The sequence below is a fragment of the Musa acuminata genome, unplaced genomic scaffold (genome assembly GCF_036884655.1).
Source record: "Musa acuminata AAA Group cultivar baxijiao unplaced genomic scaffold, Cavendish_Baxijiao_AAA HiC_scaffold_259, whole genome shotgun sequence".
NCBI lineage: Eukaryota > Viridiplantae > Streptophyta > Magnoliopsida > Zingiberales > Musaceae > Musa > Musa acuminata.
Genome location: NW_027020523.1, coordinates 22,276 through 40,441, shown reverse-complemented (window position 1 = coordinate 40,441; position 18,166 = coordinate 22,276). Strand labels below are relative to the sequence as shown.

General features: G+C 35.6%; 2 protein-coding genes across 2 annotated transcripts; both read right to left on the bottom strand.

Moving 5' to 3' along the window:
• Nucleotides 1–4: 4 nt before the first annotated feature.
• LOC135657444 (uncharacterized) lies at nt 5–4,851 on the bottom strand (the record flags this gene model as incomplete). Its single annotated transcript, XM_065175963.1, has 6 exons — nt 4,614–4,851; nt 2,829–3,003; nt 1,599–1,682; nt 486–727; nt 149–389; nt 5–13 (listed from the first exon to the last, which is right to left on the bottom strand). Coding segments are annotated over exons 1-6 (954 nt in total), but the record flags the coding sequence as incomplete, so codon positions are not given.
• Nucleotides 4,852–7,171: 2,320 nt separating this feature from the next.
• LOC135657443 ((S)-coclaurine N-methyltransferase-like) lies at nt 7,172–13,322 on the bottom strand. The gene is made up of 8 exons (XM_065175961.1): nt 13,035–13,322; nt 10,715–10,823; nt 10,382–10,606; nt 9,307–9,406; nt 9,123–9,233; nt 8,684–8,767; nt 8,264–8,322; nt 7,172–7,585 (listed from the first exon to the last, which is right to left on the bottom strand). The coding sequence occupies exons 1-8, from the start codon at nt 13,219–13,221 to the stop codon at nt 7,393–7,395; spliced, it is 1,068 nt and encodes a 355-aa protein (XP_065032033.1). The 5' UTR covers nt 13,222–13,322; the 3' UTR covers nt 7,172–7,392.
• Nucleotides 13,323–18,166: the final 4,844 nt, after the last annotated feature.

The following is an 18,166-nucleotide window of genomic DNA, read 5'->3' as shown; positions in this document are numbered from 1 at the left end:
CTGTGGAAAATGCCTAAAAAGAGAGGTCGATCTTATCATAGTTATATGCCTTGGATATAAATACTACAAGCAGTAAACTAAAATGGACAGAACAGTCACGGCACAAACATTCTTTCAGGATAGAGATCAAGCATTTTAGAAGATGTACCAGCGTCCTACGATTCATCTGCCAGTGCTGCAGTTGTTCATGGGGGCTTTTCCACCTTCTAGCATTTTTTGTATCCGGAATTCCATCAATATCCATCGACTCCCTAAGATTTTCATCACTCATGGGTTCATCTTCGTTCAATGTTGAAAGCTTTGAACAATCAATTGGCTTACACAAGCCAAAGTCTGACAACTTCATGTGACCGTTTTTGTCCAAAAGAAGATTGTCAGGTTTTATGTCCCTGCAAACAATATATATGTATACATCATATCAATAATATACAGCAAGATGATGACCACAACAATCATCTGATCAGATGAAATCTATGATGTGTGACCTGTGAATATAATTGTGTTTATGAATGGATTCTATGGCCAACACACTCTGAGCAATGTAAAATCTAGCCACGCTTTCAGTTAAGGTATCCTCTCTGATAAGCAGGGTCATCATGTCCCCTCCAGGAAGATATTCCATAATTAGGTAAAGGTATTCAGCATCTTGAAATGAGTAGTAGAGTTTCACAATGCAGTGGCTAGCAACTTCAGCAAGCAAGTTTCTTTCAGCTCTTACATGCTCCACCTAAAAGAAAATATGATGAATCATAAGTACAATAAATGAATCTATCCAAATGGGAGGCAAAATGTTATAGCATGACAACAAACAGTGCCAGTTACTATTACATAAACCTCTAGTTACTGTTTGTATACAAAGAAAAAGTTACATCACAAGAAAAGTAATCTGATGCTATAATAATCTTAAACAGTGGAGCAATGCGCATAAAGAAATGAATGGTAGAGTTTAACAAAAAAGAGACAACTACGAAGATAAATATAGAACACATAGTAGAAAAAGTTTGACAGCGATTATGGACAGCACCCAAACAACCTTTAGACATTTACTTTTACTTCATGATCAAAAGTTTACAAATACAAACTCATAACAGATTCTTTACATGAAAAACTATTTCTATACTCAAAATGTCCCTTGACTCCAAGCACTTACAAATCTATAGACACAATGTTTCATCTGAATATGTTTTGCCAAAACTTCAGGTAACCTTGGCCACGCATATCTTAGATGGAAAATATTACAAGTTTCACACTGTAAGGATATCGAAACTAGTTACAAAGACTTTCAGAAGGTTACAAGTACAAAAAAAGAGATATATACTATGAAACTTAATAAACTGTGATGAATCAAAAATTATTCAAGGCATTCAGAAGGTTAGAACAAGCAATCATAAAAGGTTGTCAAATTTATTACAGGCATTTGGAAGGCTAAGACAAATTCCCATGGACGTAAAGTAGAACACTAAGACCTAAGTACAACATAGATGAAAAGGTTGAAATCATTAAACTTCCATAAACTCTAGGATCCTATGACATTTAAAGAGGAAACACATCAAAAAATTTGTTACACATACTACAAATAACTGACATGCATTAATTACCTGACCCCTGCTAACCATTTCAGATTTCTTCAGTTTTTTCATGGCATAAATATTCCCAGAGGACTTCTCCCGACAAAGTCTGACCTGTAGTTAGTAAATTGATAAGAATCCAAATGTAAGCAATATAAAGTAGCATGTTCATTTGGCAGGTTGTATGTGATTCTGCAATTTGTGCTAAGCTCTTTGACCTAATTTGCATAAATCAAACATCATAATTTCTAATGCATTTCCTCAAATAGGTGCTGTCTTTCGTGGTGCTAGAGCAATGATTATAAAAATAGATGACAGAGGGAATGTCAAACTTGAAGCATGTCAGTTGACATCTATAATTAATCATGGAACACAAAGAAATAAAATAGCAACAAGCTAGCCCAAATGATTGAGTAATATTTGAAGGCTAAATGATAAATGCCTCAAAGAACAAAAGGTCCTCCATAGTGATGACCCGAGAAAACTCAGATACCAGAACTTGACATACTATGGCCAAACACTATGGGATCCATCTATTAAATTCCAAATTTGATCTAACTAAGTAATGTGATGGGAAATTTATGAAATGTTTGTCACAGCCAGTTGTCAGATTAATGAAAGATCATATAAACACAAAAAAAACCATAAAATTATGTACAGAACTCATGAATTCATCCTAAAGACTGAGACATATTGTAGTCAGCCATATGAGATATACCTGGTAAACCTAATCAAGAATTGAAACTAAGAATACGAAGCACGAGACCTTGAGCAGCAAAAAGAAGGTTAAACCAGTCAATGGATCCGTGGCTACAGAATTAAGTCAATATGTGGGTATGGTGTTATGTCTTTGTAAGTAAGGTCTTTCATAATTACCGATATGAAACAATAAGTTCAGGCACATTATATCTGTTGCATTACAATAATCTAACTGATAAGACTGGGAGATTGTACAGTATGTCCATGAAATTAGCACAAATATCTAAAAGCATTCACAAAGTTTTATCAGTATTTTACATCCGTTTACCAGAAGCTTCCTTTATATTTTCAGAATGACACTTTAACAAATATCTAAAAGAAAACCAAAAGAAAGCCAAGACTAGCAGTTAGTTATTAGTGTCTCTACAGTTACTTTAATTATATGCATTTGGAGAGATCTAATGTCCACATCAAAAGGCTGCAAATTTGCTTGTTTTGGCCAAAAATAAAAGTAAAAGAAAGAGTTTTATTCTTCTAATGAAAAAACATGCAAGCTCAGACCTCCCCAAAAGCTCCTCTCCCGATTATGGTCAGCAGCTCAAAATCATCAACACAGATCTTGTGCCTTTTAAGTCTCATATACTCTGTCTCCTTCCTCTCAAGATCCTTTAATAAACAGAGTTGCTCCTCCTTGGAAACTTGTGAAGAAGCCAATTGTCTCTCCAAGAACCAACGTCTGCATTTCAACTTAAATATCATCAGCCATCAAAATATATGAACTTCTACCATTTTTGCCAAATTATGAGTGTAGACAAACAGTAAAAGAATTGGATGCAAAACAAATTCATGTGTCAATTAACACTCAATAGAAAAGAAAAAAGAAAAGAAAAAGTCTCTACCCCTGAATTACAAATCCTACCTAAACAGTTAAGGCACAAACTTTCTCGTGGAAGCTAATGATAGACCACTTGAACTTTCTATCAAAGGAGATAAAATAAAGCGACAGACCAAAGTTTATTTGTTTGAGAAGGGAAATTTTAAAAAGCTGGTGGGTCAATTTTATATGATCTACATTCAAAAACAAAAAGAACTCCGATGAAGAAGCAATCAAAAAGAAGAGAAAGGCTAGTCCTTGGGGATTAGAACTTTGTCCATCGGTAAAAAAAATAGAAAGTGTCCTCTTGCCAATACCTATATTCACTGAACTTTTAGAATGCAACCATATCGAATGTATCCTGCAATGCAGGTTATGAAAAGGCTAGACTGAACGTATTAACAGTTTTATTAACCTATACAAACAAGTAAGTAACATGAATGACACTTCTCATTAGCAAACATAAAAAGAGCAATATTGATCAGCTCGCTGCCTCTTAAACTCATTTAGGTTATGTACTCATCCCATTTTTTGGAAAAAAAAACAAAAGAAAAGGTTGGTTTCCCCTTTTAAACACCATGGGAAGTTTCAACTTTACAAATTAAGTGGATCTGCTTGCACAACCCGGACTCATGATCTGTTGGAAATCTGGATTGTCATAGAATTTGATGATGCAAAACTTACATATATTTGGTAAAAAGTAGCCGATTTACAGAACTACTAAAACAAACACATGCAAGTAAGTATTCCTAAAGCAAACTCACTTCTTTTATGATATTTTTATGTTGACAAGGATAAGGGAATATAATAAGAAATTTACAGACTATTTGCAACATGGCTGAAAAGTGGGAACCAAACCTTTGTGGCAATTGTTTAATTGTAAATTATCTGGAACACCACAAGTGCTACATTAATGTTGAAGAATTCATGGGTGCACCAAATTGGAAACTGTGAACTGCATCAGCAGTACACAACAATGCTATGCAGGCTGAAGTCACGGCACTAGTAACTATATCACGTTACTTCTAATCAAACAATTACCACGGTTTACCACTCAAATTACTGTAATGGCATACCAAAATCCGGCAAATCTATTAATTAAAACTCTAAAGACGTCGACTTAGCCGAAGACTAGCTCTGGCATTGAATATGGCACCGGCTGAACGTTTCCAACTGCGGCACTCAAATTAGGGGGTGGCCCAAGCAACGAATTCTCCAATCCGTGCTTAGCACATTATGCTGTGTTTCACGAACTGGACGATAACTAAACACATCTCGGAAAATACAGGCCAGGAACTAAATTTGTCCGTCTCTTCACGAATTAATGAATAAACGATCCCGCAAAGCAGTAACAGAATGAGTAGTAAGAAATCCAGCGAAACACAGACCCGAGAAAGCTAAGATCAAGCTGTTCGAGATCGAGGGGGAAATTTCCTAGAAGACAATCGGGCGAAAGGAGGGCGAGGACTAACCGTTCTTTCCGCTCCTGGATGTTCTTCATCTGGTTTCTATAGTGGTTCTCGATGAACTTCTTCGCGGCGGCCACCCGCTCCATCGTCAAGCTCGACCCCACCGCCTCTTCTTCCTCCTCCACCTCCTCCGCCACCGCCGCCAGCCCCCCCGCCGCCGTCGCCGCCTCCCCTACGTTCTCCCTCCCCTCTTTCTCCATCTCCATCTCTCTCTCCCTTCCGACCCTCTCTCTCTCTCCCCCTCTTCTGAGCTCTCTCTCTCTCTCTCTCTCTCTCTGCCTTCTCCTTCTTATTTATTGTATAAATATATAATTCTTCGGGGAAAAAAAAAACCAGCACCGCTTTCGATCTTCCCGCAGCACGATGCGGACGAGCTATCCACCGTCAGATTCCGATCACCCCAAATCTAGAAGCAACAAAAAACCCCGACCAAGCATCAAACGATCAAAACTGTGTCTCACTATGACGAGAGTGCGGACGAACCTACAAAGTTGTCGCCTCGTCTTCTCTTTTAATATGGGGAATCCTTCACATTAGATGTGTCCACGACGAGGTCAGATCACACCAGCGCGGACCCGCTTCGGCGCCGCCTCCTCGCCGTGGATCTACGATCCGACGGCCACGATTCCCCCACCCTGGTTTAGGTGGGCGGAGCATCGTGTCTCCAGCTCACGTCCATGGGGCGATCAGGAGGCACCAACCCGACGATTGGGATCCGACGGCTCCCGGACCGCCTTGCCTGGACCACTCCCGATGTGCTGCCCTGGAACCACACAGCGTTTACCGATTCGCCTCCGAATCAGCAACGTCGGCGAATGATTAGTTGCCGAGTGGCTGTTTGCTGTGTTAGTCCGATGCTTTTCTTTTCGCATAATTAGGGGTTTGATATAGTTGTATATTGATTATTATTGGGTGGAAAGGAAGAAGGTGGGCATCGAATCCAGCTGTTTTTAATTAGCGACTTCGAATAATAATTATTATTATTAATAACAATCTCGTCGGTAGTATGAGTTGGATGTCTTTACGACTTCGTTATTTGAGATTACTGAAGTGCCTATTTAGCAGAGTTTTCTTATTGCAGCAACTTAAATATAGTATTTATAACGAAATAAATTTTTTTGCACATAATATTCTTTTATCATTTTATGATTTATATTCTGCCTTAATGATGTTTATGCTCTTCTTGATCGCCTCTTGATCTGTGATGAAGCGGACAACAGGTCCAATCCTATAAGGAGAAGAGTGTATGCCGTAATATAGCAGAAAGATTGGGTTAATTATTTTTTATCCTAGAAGGATCAACTATCTAAATGTCATTGGTGAGTGATGGCAAATTATTATTGAATTACACTTTACATTAAATTTGTGACAAATTGTCATATATATATATATATATATATATATATATATATATATATATATATATATAATTTTGTAGGCATATATTTACAATATATGTGCATATACATATATTTATTTATAATTTTTATATAGAACAAATCAAGAAAAAAACAATGGTCTCAAAAACAAACAAATAAGCCAGGATAAAAGAAATCCCAAATTGATTGTAGGGCCCACAGTACCTTTCTTTTACCGCTGCCGCTTGAGTCTAAGCAATCGCCCTACCCATGTGCTGGTTGGACAGGCAACGTGGGACCCAACATGGGGTATTTTAATTCCTTTCCGGACATTTTAGGGAAGGAAAAGACGGGCGAAAAGTTTGGCTGGTCTGATCCTGATCGTTAATCACGAGATTAACGGGCTAGGATTGATCATGTGGGAATAAGGGTGGAGCCCTGCTCGAGGACCAGGCCATACTTTCCCCACCAATAGGAATCGTCCTACGTGTGGGCCAGCGATGTAGAACTCGCCCCGTGCGATTTTTCGCGGATCAAGCGTCGACAATCCATTCTCGGCTTCCCCATCTCTGATCAGAGAAGGCAACCCCGGTCCCACTGGTGGGTCCGAGGTGGGGCTACCGTCGTCATCCAATCCCAAGATAGATTGGCTCCCTCGACCAGCCCAACGCAAGTACTGGACTCGGTATCGTGACTCAGAGAACACGGCCTACTGCGCGAGTCGCCCGAACACGGGGAGAAAACCCCGGTGTGCGCGCGCCACGTTACCCGGCGCGAATTATGTCGCGTAACTGAGCAGCGCCTCCTTAGAAGAGTTGCAGTCGATGGCGGTTGACGGAGCTCAAGTCGCGACTTAAACGACGCTCTCTTTTGTGTCTCGTTCCACGTGTTTCACAAAAGCCGGCTCCCGACTCGCCGAGGGTGATGTCGATAGCAATCCTGATACAGATTGATTGGTAACAGCCAATAGGATCAAAAGATTGTAACGTGTCAGTATAACGTAAATATCAGCATAAAAACTCAATACAAGTATGTGGTTATATTTGAGTCCATGCCTGAGAAAATCCATCATGAAGGGCCCCATCGCTGCGTTAGGAAGTATATTTATGCCTAAAATACAAACACAAGCAGGAGGAGATCTGAATGATTCAACTTCATGAACTATTTAGATGAAATTGTATCCATTTGAGTTATTTACTAATATGAGATTTCGAAACAAACAAATCCACTAAATGAATAGGGTTTAAATACTTGTACAACATGATTTCCAATACCGGTTGACCCTTATTTGTCAATTCAATAAAAGATCGAACCGAGATATAAAACCTTACTATAAAGTACAAACTATTACGAGTAACACTAGCTTATAAAATGTTTCATCTATGCATTCTCACAGATGATCATATCCAAAATGCACATACCACTCATTTCTTCTTAAATAGGAAAAGTGCAACCATCCACTCATCTCCATTGTTGTATCCAAAGAGCTCAGCAACTGAGATGAAGAATGTTCTCCAATATGCAATCCACTTGGTAGCTGAATCCTTGCCGTAAGTAGCCTCAAAAGTTGGTCTTATGGAAGTCAAGTTGCTATCCATTCTTTTGAGCCACTCTTCACTGCAAACATGTTACAACTTAATGCCTTAATTATCTTAAAACCTTTGGAAATCATTAAAATATTAACTGGAAAAGCTTCACTTGCCATCTAATGCCTTATAGGATCCTACAAGTCTCCAAGGCTATGGAACAGGTCTTATCAAAACACATGACAAGGCGATGAATACAAGGAGAGCATTGCACTCATCACAATTTTCATCAACCAAGTAAGAAAACTAATGCAACTTGTATTCTATATATATTGATACTACAAATTACCTTTATATGATATAACATTAATCAAATTATGATTTTTCTAAGAGACGCTGTTGGCGAGGATTAGGAAACTAGATGCATGAATCAGATATAGCAAATATAGAAATGTTGAAGGGCATGAACCTGACCATAGAAAATTAAAAGAAGAGTAACTCAGACTCTCACTAAGCACACATGACAATAATAATCAAGTACACAAAATTCAATAAGAAAGGCAAGTCAAACTGGACCATAAATCCAAGTTACACCATCATAATTACAGTCAATTATAATCTAATACCTTTGCTCATAGGATTATGATCTCACAATACTTTTACTTGATAAGGATCTTCTTCCAAATCACATGTTTTGATGGATGCCAATGCATAAATCATGAAAAGACTTGGTTTCAAAAGTTTGTCAAAGATTTAAGCTTTAATATACCTTGTTCTTGAGTAATGTGTTCCATTGAGGAGCCAATGATTTAGGACAGCAACATCATCCTACAAAATAAGATTAGAAATTGGAATTTAGTAATGTCCTTTAACTCTGACATAGCTAATACCAACCAGCTAATCATCAATTCCGTCCATATAGTTAATAACCATAGAGTACCTGTTGGATGTTTTATTGACCTGGTACATCGACCAAAAAACTGCACATTATATTTAAAGTGGACTTGTGGGGGTTGTAATACGTACTCGTCTCCCAGTAGGAAGTGATTAATTAAATTATAGTATAATATTATTTTGCTTAATTATACAATAAAAGAAGTTATATCAGATACACTTTTCTTAATCTTTAAGAACAGAGCATATTGGATAAGAATATCCAGATTAACCTCTAGCAAGAAAAGTAATTAACCTGAAAATAGAGAAGCAGGTTAGCAGAAGGCATAGTCCCTCCGGTGAAGAAGTATCTTGTAATCCAATCATCTTCATTTTTGTCCTGAATGAGAGGAACAGTCAGTATGTGTTTCCACAAAGAAGAACAACGTCATAAAGTTCGATCGACACAAGGCTGTTACAGAACTCTTAAATCATTAATGTTAGCAACCACTAAGATGCGGAATAGTATTTACTATAAACAAAAAAAGTAGGTAATTATTTGGTCCAATAAAAAGAAAGGAAGTTACAAACATTAGAATACACGGATTAAATATGTCCATGAAATTGATATGTAAGTAGAGTACACTATTTGGTAAATCCTCACAGATGAACACAGTGTGTGATTAATATGTTCAAAACACCAATAAGTCACCAAGTAGCACATCCAACACTGTACAAGCAAGAGCAAAGAATACCTCAAAGTGGTAAGCAAATGTTTTATGACAGAAGTGATGAATGAATAGCAAACTATCTTGCTTCATCCACATCGATATCTTCTTAAGGAGCATCTTGTAGTTCTTCATGTGCTGTGGAAAGAGAATAATTTTTAATCCAAAAGTTTATCAGCTTCGAAAAGTGGGATACAATATCTTAAATTACCTCAAACATCTCTATAGATACAACTCGATCAAAAGAAGCCTCCATCTCAAATTTGGTGATATCTGCAACAATTATCTCTACATTGGATAACTGAAGGTGCCTATAAGTAGTTGGACATTCTCGAGTCACAATTACCAATTAAACAGGGTAATCAAGACAATGCAGTTTCATTATTGTATACAGTCAAGATGCCATTAGCTTGTCTGAAGAGCAAAGTTTTGTCATGAAGAACCAAGATTCAATGAGTTATAATAACTTGTTTGAAATTTGTCTTAAGTTAGAATATTAATAATCTTAACAGCAATCATACGAGGAACAATCAATAGCTTGATATTTTTCATCCTTACATCCTTTGTCCTATTTACCATTTCAGAATCGGTTGAAGAGAGAAGATCAAGTAGAGTTTGGTGTGTCCTAACGAATTCTGTGTTCTGCACCGCACCAAAAAATTTTCAAGAAGACAACACTAAGGACAGTGACACAATATGTACAAATGCAAAGAAATAGATATCCAGATATAATGATGGTCATACAGAGATTAGAACGCCATGACAACATCTAGCCAATCGAAGTTACCGGTAAACAAGCACCAAAAGGCAGGATGGGAAACCCACGAAAGTGGCATGAGCGTGACCATGTATAACATGGAATGGAATTAGTACAGCAAAGAAACGAAAAAAAGGGTTGCAGTAAAATATCAATAGAGCCTACATCAAATTACTAAGATATATGCTATTAGACTATATTGAGTATAAAAGAAATTCATGCAAGAATTACTAATAAGTTTATCACATTCTCAAATGATAAATCCAGAATAAGAATTATGACTCCCAGTGAAATTGCATCTTTTGAACAACAATAAAAATGCAAATACTTATATCAATGATGATTAGTTAAAAGCTTAATCACAATAAAAAAAATCCTACTTAAATTTTGATGTGCACATATAAAATCAATCAACATGATGTTTTTCATGTTTGATTAAAGCATTAAGAAGCTAGCAAACTGAAACTCTGAAAGCACAATTCTTTCAGGTTGCATGAGCACAAACCAAAAGGACAAAAAAACAATGTACCTGCACTGCTCCTCTATGTGAGTTTTTTGGGTTGATGAGTTGCATATTCCTGTAATGCTACAATTTTTGTATTTTTTTGCGATGTATATAACAAAGGACCCCCAGCCACATCCTACATCCAGAATTTTTTGGCCATCTTTCAGCTGAGCTCTTTCACTATACAACTCTAACATTGCATTCTCAGCATCTTCCAGCGTGCTTGTTATGTTCTTGAAGTAACAACAGCTGAAGGGATTCGAAAATTCACCAAAATAAAAAGACCAGACAGTGCCATAAAGAAAAATGAACAACCAAATGTAAATACAAAAGCTATAAATTGGAGACACCATTAACCTGTACTTTAGGTTCTCTCCAAGCACCAACTTGAAAAATGAGGTAGGTAACTCATAATGCTGAGATTTTGCTTTATCAGTTTCCACAGCTATAGGCATATCTTCAAGTGCTGTTAAAGCAATAGCAAATCAGAGCATCACAACCGGGCTATAAATCTCTCAAGCTATAAAAAAAAAAGGTGATCAACGAAAACATGGGTAGTTCAGGTAAAATTTAGAAGCAACAAATCAATTATAGAAAACAAATAATATTCAAAAATTGTAGAGCAATCTTTGCCACAATGGTAAGATTGCTTTTTCGCAACTTGGTAGACCTGGATTTGAGTTGCAAAAATAATGTCTTGTCTTGCAGGTGTAATGTCATATAAGCTGTCCCTTCCTAAAGCCTTCATTTGCGAGAGTCTTGTGCAATGGGCCATCAAATTTTTGGTCAAATATAATGAAAATTCACGAATGTAAAATTAATATAGTAAAAGGTACAACTTCAAAGGAATATGATGTCTTGAAGGAAACAGAAATATTGCACAAAGAGATCTGGATATATGATAAATACACTCCAACTATGCTAGGAGAATAAGTATCAGTATAGGACTTGCCTCAGGTGTAAGGTAATGGCTTGGAGAAGCTAATTAGGAACTATAACCAAGGACTAATTTGAATGTACTTAAAAGAAAAGACAGCCTAAAATTCAGGATGTAGAAGAAATATAAAGGTTTACCTTCAAGTTGAAAGACCATTTAAAATTGCAGGAACATCAGATGATCTATGGGGGATAGACTAGGAGAAAACTGAATAGAAAGATGGATTTACCAGCAGGAAAATTGTGCGACTCCATTTTATGTGGTGATTAAAGGTTATAAGGTAGTGAAACAGTTATAGCAAAAGAGAGGTAGCATATATATCACAGAGGTTATTGAGAACAGTTGATTCAGTAAAACTATAGCTAGATGAACATATAAGGAAACTGGATTAAAACAATGTGCTTACAGCCTACGTAGAGAAACACTGGGACTCAGATGGAACACCAATACTGCAACAGTACCTAAAAATGTGATTTTCTTCTACTTTTTATTGAAGTTCTTGCTCTTCACATTTGACTTATACATGCTATTAAAAGATTTTACCTAATCTAGCCGAAGACAGTCCTGTTTTATGAGTCTACACTATCCAGTATAAATCCTTATTTAGTTTCAGGACACTTTGGCATAAGTAAACCTAATAACATCGTATGCTAACAGAAAGGACCAAAACCATCACTTTGACCTAATCAATGAATAGTCCAGTTTGTCATGCAACCTTCTGTAAATTCATGAATGTAATAAGCAGAGTGAGTCTATGTTTGAACTCCCTGAAATTTGGATTTGGCATTCAAAAAGAAGCATCTAATTTATGCTAGTTAAATGGCAATGAAGTACTTCAAAAACATCATATTTGATGTTGAAACAGGTAATTCTTCAGAATTCTCCATTCAACCATCCAATTAAGGACACAAATTTATCATTCACAGAATAGGGAGAGAATGTTAGAAGATATTAGTGTCTGATGATAGATTGAAAAAAGATGACTAAGAGAATAGGTTTATTAACGAGGTCTTGATGAAAGAATTTCACAAGTTTCCAAAGATTGAAGATACATATCAAGAAATTAAATTTAAATTATTTGTTGAAAGATATCAATTGGTAGAACCCTTGATAAGCGATAGAGATGTTGTGTATGAATCACTCACATATTCTTCTGAACTATATGTACCTAAAGATATGTTGTGTATGAATCACTCACATATTCTTCTGAATTATATCAACCCGTGGGATTAATTTGGAAAATCGATAGAGATATGCAAGAACAAACCATTTTTATTGGAAACATTCCTCTAACGAATTCCCAACCCATAATCTATCAGCTTAAGTTTTTGGATTGAATTGGTGTTTGTAAATCCTAACTAGTTTGACTCACTCATTATTAATGGATTTATACTGGACTAAGTTGGATTTATTTAAGTTATGTGGATCTACAAAAGAGAAGATAAGTTAGAGAAAACGTTTAACTCGGAATTATATAAGCTGACATTTCACGATATAAATTACAAACAGAGAATTCGCAAGCTCTCAACGATTACGCGATAAAGCTCTAACACGGATTCACTGTCTTATTCCACAGAAATGTCATATGGGATTTTTGGCCACGGCGGACGGCCCTTTATTGCGAATTTATAACAAAATGGAAGATTTTTGAAGGGAAAACATGACCGCTCGTGAGAGGACAGTCGAGGTTTTTTCTTTTGTAGTAAAAGAGAGAGTTTATGGGGGCCGGCCAAGCCTTACATTGCTTGAACCGGAGGAGTTGGGCGAGCTGGAGGTCGGCCGAGGGGAGATAGCAGAGACGGAGGCGGCCGGCGAGGAGCAGTCGCGTCAGCCTCCGGACCACCGCGTCCGGCAGGAGGTTCCGCTCCAGGGCCGCCAGCGCCGCCCGGACCGCCGCCTCGTATGGCACCCTAATGATCGCCTCCATGTTCCTACTCTCGCGCGCTGGGCTCACCACCTTATCCGTCACCTACCAACGCCGAGACCTTGACGCAAGACTCCCGCAACGCTGCGTACACGAGCCATTATTATCCTAACTGAACAGTTGCCGCTCACCTTACCAAATTATATGATGTAATAAAAAAGATTAAAAATATTTTCAACAAAATTCATGATGACTTATTCTATAATTTATACGTTATTATGTCGTCATAATTGACACTATAATTATTTATTTGTTTTCTTCATTTTATTTGAATAATAATAATAATTTTGACGAAATAACTTGTGTGATTTATGATGTGCTAATTATTTAAGGATACAGTTGATTTAAGAGTACCTTCTATTATATTTATTCATAAATTTGATTTTTTTTTTTTTTTTTTTTTTTTTGTAGAAGTTGTCAGGAAACGAGTCATATGCTTTCTACCCGCATACACGTATCCCACTTGTCTACCACACTTGATGATGGTACAAGTGATGTGGGCCCATGGCGTGCGGCCACTGATGCTTCCAAATGATACGTAGGGCGAAGTGTACATGTCTTCATAGTAAACTTTGTTAGTTACCAAAAATGAATGGATCGTGTGTGCCCACGTCCCCATGTTTCACATAATACATACAAACCACATGTCAAGTTGGTGATGCAGTACTATTAAAAATATCTAATTTGATCCTGAATTATTATAAATAAATAATAAATATTTAAAATTTTAATCTTAATATTCATATCTATACCTTTCGAAGTTTACCATGTTGTTCTCATTTCATAATGAGATTATTGTTGTTATTATTATGATTATTTAGCATCGATATCATCAATATATATCATCATTGTCATCGCTAACATTCGTTGTTAACAATTGACTCATCGTTAACGTCATTGTTATCATTATTATTATTTATGTTTTCTCTTAATCGAAAACTATTGTTAGTATCATCATCGGTGATTAGCAATATGACAATAAACAGTATGATCATCTTATTATCACAATCATCACTATTATTATCGTCAGTATTATTAATTACAAATTTTATCGCATTGGTTATCATCGGTATAACGTTGCCATCACTAACCTTTAGCATTGGATTAATGTCTCTACCATAACAATCATCCCCCTCGATCTAAACCATTCCGATTCTACCATCTTCTTCATTAACACAAATCTTATAATAATAATAATTATTATATATAAGATAAAAAATTCTAGAGAGGATTAAGAATAATTTTATGTTTCTAAAGATAGGTGATATAAGTTTTTCAATTACATTAATATATAATATCATTTATATTAGTCTTGGTCCATGACCCAAGTTAATTATAATTTGACCTGAGTGAAGACAAATAAACTTATGGATAAGAGGGATATTATCAAATTTTTTCTATGAATATAAAATGATGCTAGAAAATTAAATAAAAGATATTAGATAAACAAGAATAGTCCATATTAGTACTAATGATTGATAGGGTTGAATTATATATATTAATTTGGATAAAAAAAGCTCATGTTTTCTAGATATGTTAATCTTCATCATTTCGATTTGGACTCGTCTAATTCAATTACTAAACTCAAGAATAATAAAATATTAAGAATACATTTTAATAACTCCCGTGAAGATAAAAAAAAACACGTACTCATGTAATTTAATTCTCAACATGGTATTAAAACTAAGGTCGATAAAATATTAAGATGGAACCAATGAATAAATTTCCTGAAAACAAAGCAAGTGAGCTAAATAATATATTTTTGAGGGAACATGTTAAGAAAACATTTGTTGGTGAGATGAAATATTTAGAGAGTATTAAGAATATTCCATAATAACAAAGCACGCAAAGAATTGAACGATCACATGAAGCTTTTAAATTATATTTGTTAGCATAAAAACTATAATATATTATTATTATACGAAAGATTTTAATATTTAAATCTAAAATCAAATAATAATATATCTGAATTTATGATGTTTATATTTTGATGTTGCTCAAAAAATTTTTATTTGATCTATAAGTGTACCATCGTCGTATTTAATATCTATATTAATGCGAGAATTAGACTTGTCTCCTTTTTTTTTTTCTTGGACTACGATAATCCATACATTTAGAAATAAAGAAGAGATAAAAGAATATTTATAATATTATAATCTCTCAATCATCTCCTGCATATTGTGTATATAATCCAAGTTTTGTTTATTTATAGATGAGAGTAAATGATTTAGGAGAAATAATTAAGAGAGTCCCTTCCATCAAATCATCTCATAAATAATCCTAATTAATTTTTATTTTTATTGATCAATAATCATAATTAAATTTTAATTATATTCATAATATATCTTAATAATATTATATAATCTTACAATATTTTGTATCTAATCCTATAAATATCAAGTGATTAAGATTCGCCTTCGCTCTCTCCACAAGTGCCGGTATTATCTAAAGATGATCCAATCCATGTAGACCTGTTCTAATACTTTTGTGCTGTTCTTTTCGACATGGAACTACAAGGATAATAGTTTAGCGATGCTTGAAGTCGGTTTTAATGTCTTGTCGATGATTTGTTTTTGTTGATGTCAAAAGCTTAATATATAAGCTTTATAGTTGTATCTTTGATCAGTGAATGTGCTAGGTTTTCTTTATGCTAGCAATGAGACTATTCATTATTGATATGCTAAACTTGTTGCATTACTGTGATACAAGTAATATACATTCAACAACAAATAAATTATTTTATATGTTCTTTTTTTGTGTTAACATATTCTTATGTTTTTTCAGAATCATTAATTAGGAAGGAAAACCCCGGTGGAGATTTCACAAATATGATTTAAGAAAAGATCAAGAAAAAAACCAATAAAATTAAGGTTGCATCAATTTAATGCAAAATAACAATACTTTTATTGCATTGACCACCATCCAAAAAATTATGAACATTATTTTGCACGATCTCATGACTTTTACGTTCTTATCTCACTGGTGCATCGATGTGAAAGATGAAGGTTGCCGAGGCCTATTGGCCCATGGGCAACCATCCATAAGAGGTTATTTGGGTCGACTCGATCAACCTATGTAGATAGTGATCTACGGGTAATCGATTGGGTCTACCCCTTTGATCAACCCTCGTAATCAAAACGTCAAAGGAAGAATGTTATGGTCGTTATGGGCTGCTTATCTCCTAAGACGAATTGTTAGAGGTGAAACGTTATAATCATTATTAGTCGATCGATCTTAGTGACAATGCAATAGGAGATGTTTTACGATTATTTTAGATGATTCTCTCTCCACATGAGTATTAAAGTTGACCCCGGTATTAATCCAACAGTCGGATCTTTCGAAAACTAACCTTTTTGCTCCCAAATCTCTCCAAAACTAATTCGCACTAGCCTTTGTACAAGAATTCACCAATGTGACGGAATCCATCTTGGCCCAATATCGAGCCTATCTCGGATGCTTGGACTCCATCCGAAAGACCAATTAGGTGTCACTTCACTGATCTCGGAGCCCGATGAATTACGTCGTACAAAGCCACCATGGTTTCTCTTCAACGTCCCTGTACTTTCAGGTCCTGATCGAATCGGCTTGACCAATGATTGATGGTACAATTTCACAACAGTGGTAAAGCTTAATCATTAACCAAATTACATGATTAAAGCAAAGAGATCCATCCTCATTCGTATATTTTCTTCGTGCAAATTAGATTTCTCTACTTAATAAGATGATCATCGGTTCCGTCCCCTTTATATATTATCATCCTTGGCATAGTGCTGTGTATCGCACGTCGAGTGCCGTAGTTGATGTGATGGATGAACAATACCGAAGAGAACTCTGATGCGCAAGAATTAGTCACCGAAGGATTGTGACGACATGGTTTAGAACAACGTCCCAAAAGTATAATAACAACAACAAAACCAATGCTAATCAATAGTCTAATCAATACTTGTCTTACAAAGAAACCACAGACAGACAAACACCCTTTTCTGTGCAAGTGTTTTGAAACGCCGAGAACATGTTAGTTCGCAACAACACAAGCAATGCACTTTCCATGTCACCTTTTTTGTTCTCTCGAGAAAAGCCAATCCAATAGCTTCGTAAAGCCGAAGATGTCAATTCACCACACGCTAATTTTATCTCATCAACTTGTGTTCCACACTTCTGATTCGCTCTTCGTTTGTCCTCTATGCCTTCTTTTAATCCCCATCTCTCCTTTCCTCTCTCTCTCTCTCTCTCTCTCTCTCTCTCTCTACGGTACGTTAAAGGCATGCAGACGACGTTGAAGTCCTCGTGACGACGGAGGATGAGATCCAAAATGGTCTGTTTCTCCCAAAAGCTACTTTGCCGAAAGATCCAATCAATGCTTAATCGCAGCAAATCTGTGCAAATGCACGCCCAACGTTGAATCCTTCCTTGGCGACAAAGGAAGAGCAAACACCGACCACCCAACCCAAACCGATTATTTTCCGCACTGTGCAGCGGTGAAGGAAATGTCAAAAAATAATAGTAAGAAATGGTTAATACACAGTTTTCAAAGCAGAATTACTTGTGATTTATAATTTAGTTTGTTCAAATCCATGAATAAACTCTTGACAAATTCATCATTTATCATTAAAAAAATATAAATAAATCTCTCAATTTTATGTTTATTATAAAAATCTAAATACTACTTAAGAAATATATAAATATGATACATAAATTATTATAAATTTATGATGGAAAAAGATACATAGAGTCGATCAATGAGATTATCAAAATTGAATATTATTTAGCAAGTCTTGATGAGGTAAATTGTTTTTGATAATAATATAATTATTACTTAGTCAATTAACTTGTCAATCGAATCAGATTAACTCATAATTTATAATAATAATAATAATAATAATAATAAAACCATAAATCTTAATTATTTAGAATCAACATGATAAATTAATTCATAATATAGGACTAA

Excerpts from the sequence above, each read along its gene's own strand:
- LOC135657443 (XM_065175961.1), bottom strand. The coding sequence starts at position 13,221 with ATGGAGGCGATCATTAGGGTGCCATACGAGGCGGCGGTCCGGGCGGCG. Across the intron at positions 10,824-13,034 it reads ACTCCTCCGGTTCAAGCAAT|CACTTGAAGATATGCCTATA; the intron begins GTAAGGCTTGGC and ends TTGCTTTAACAG. Across the intron at positions 8,323-8,683 it reads ACCTGCTTCTCTATTTTCAG|GATGATGTTGCTGTCCTAAA; the intron begins GTTAATTACTTT and ends CTTATTTTGTAG.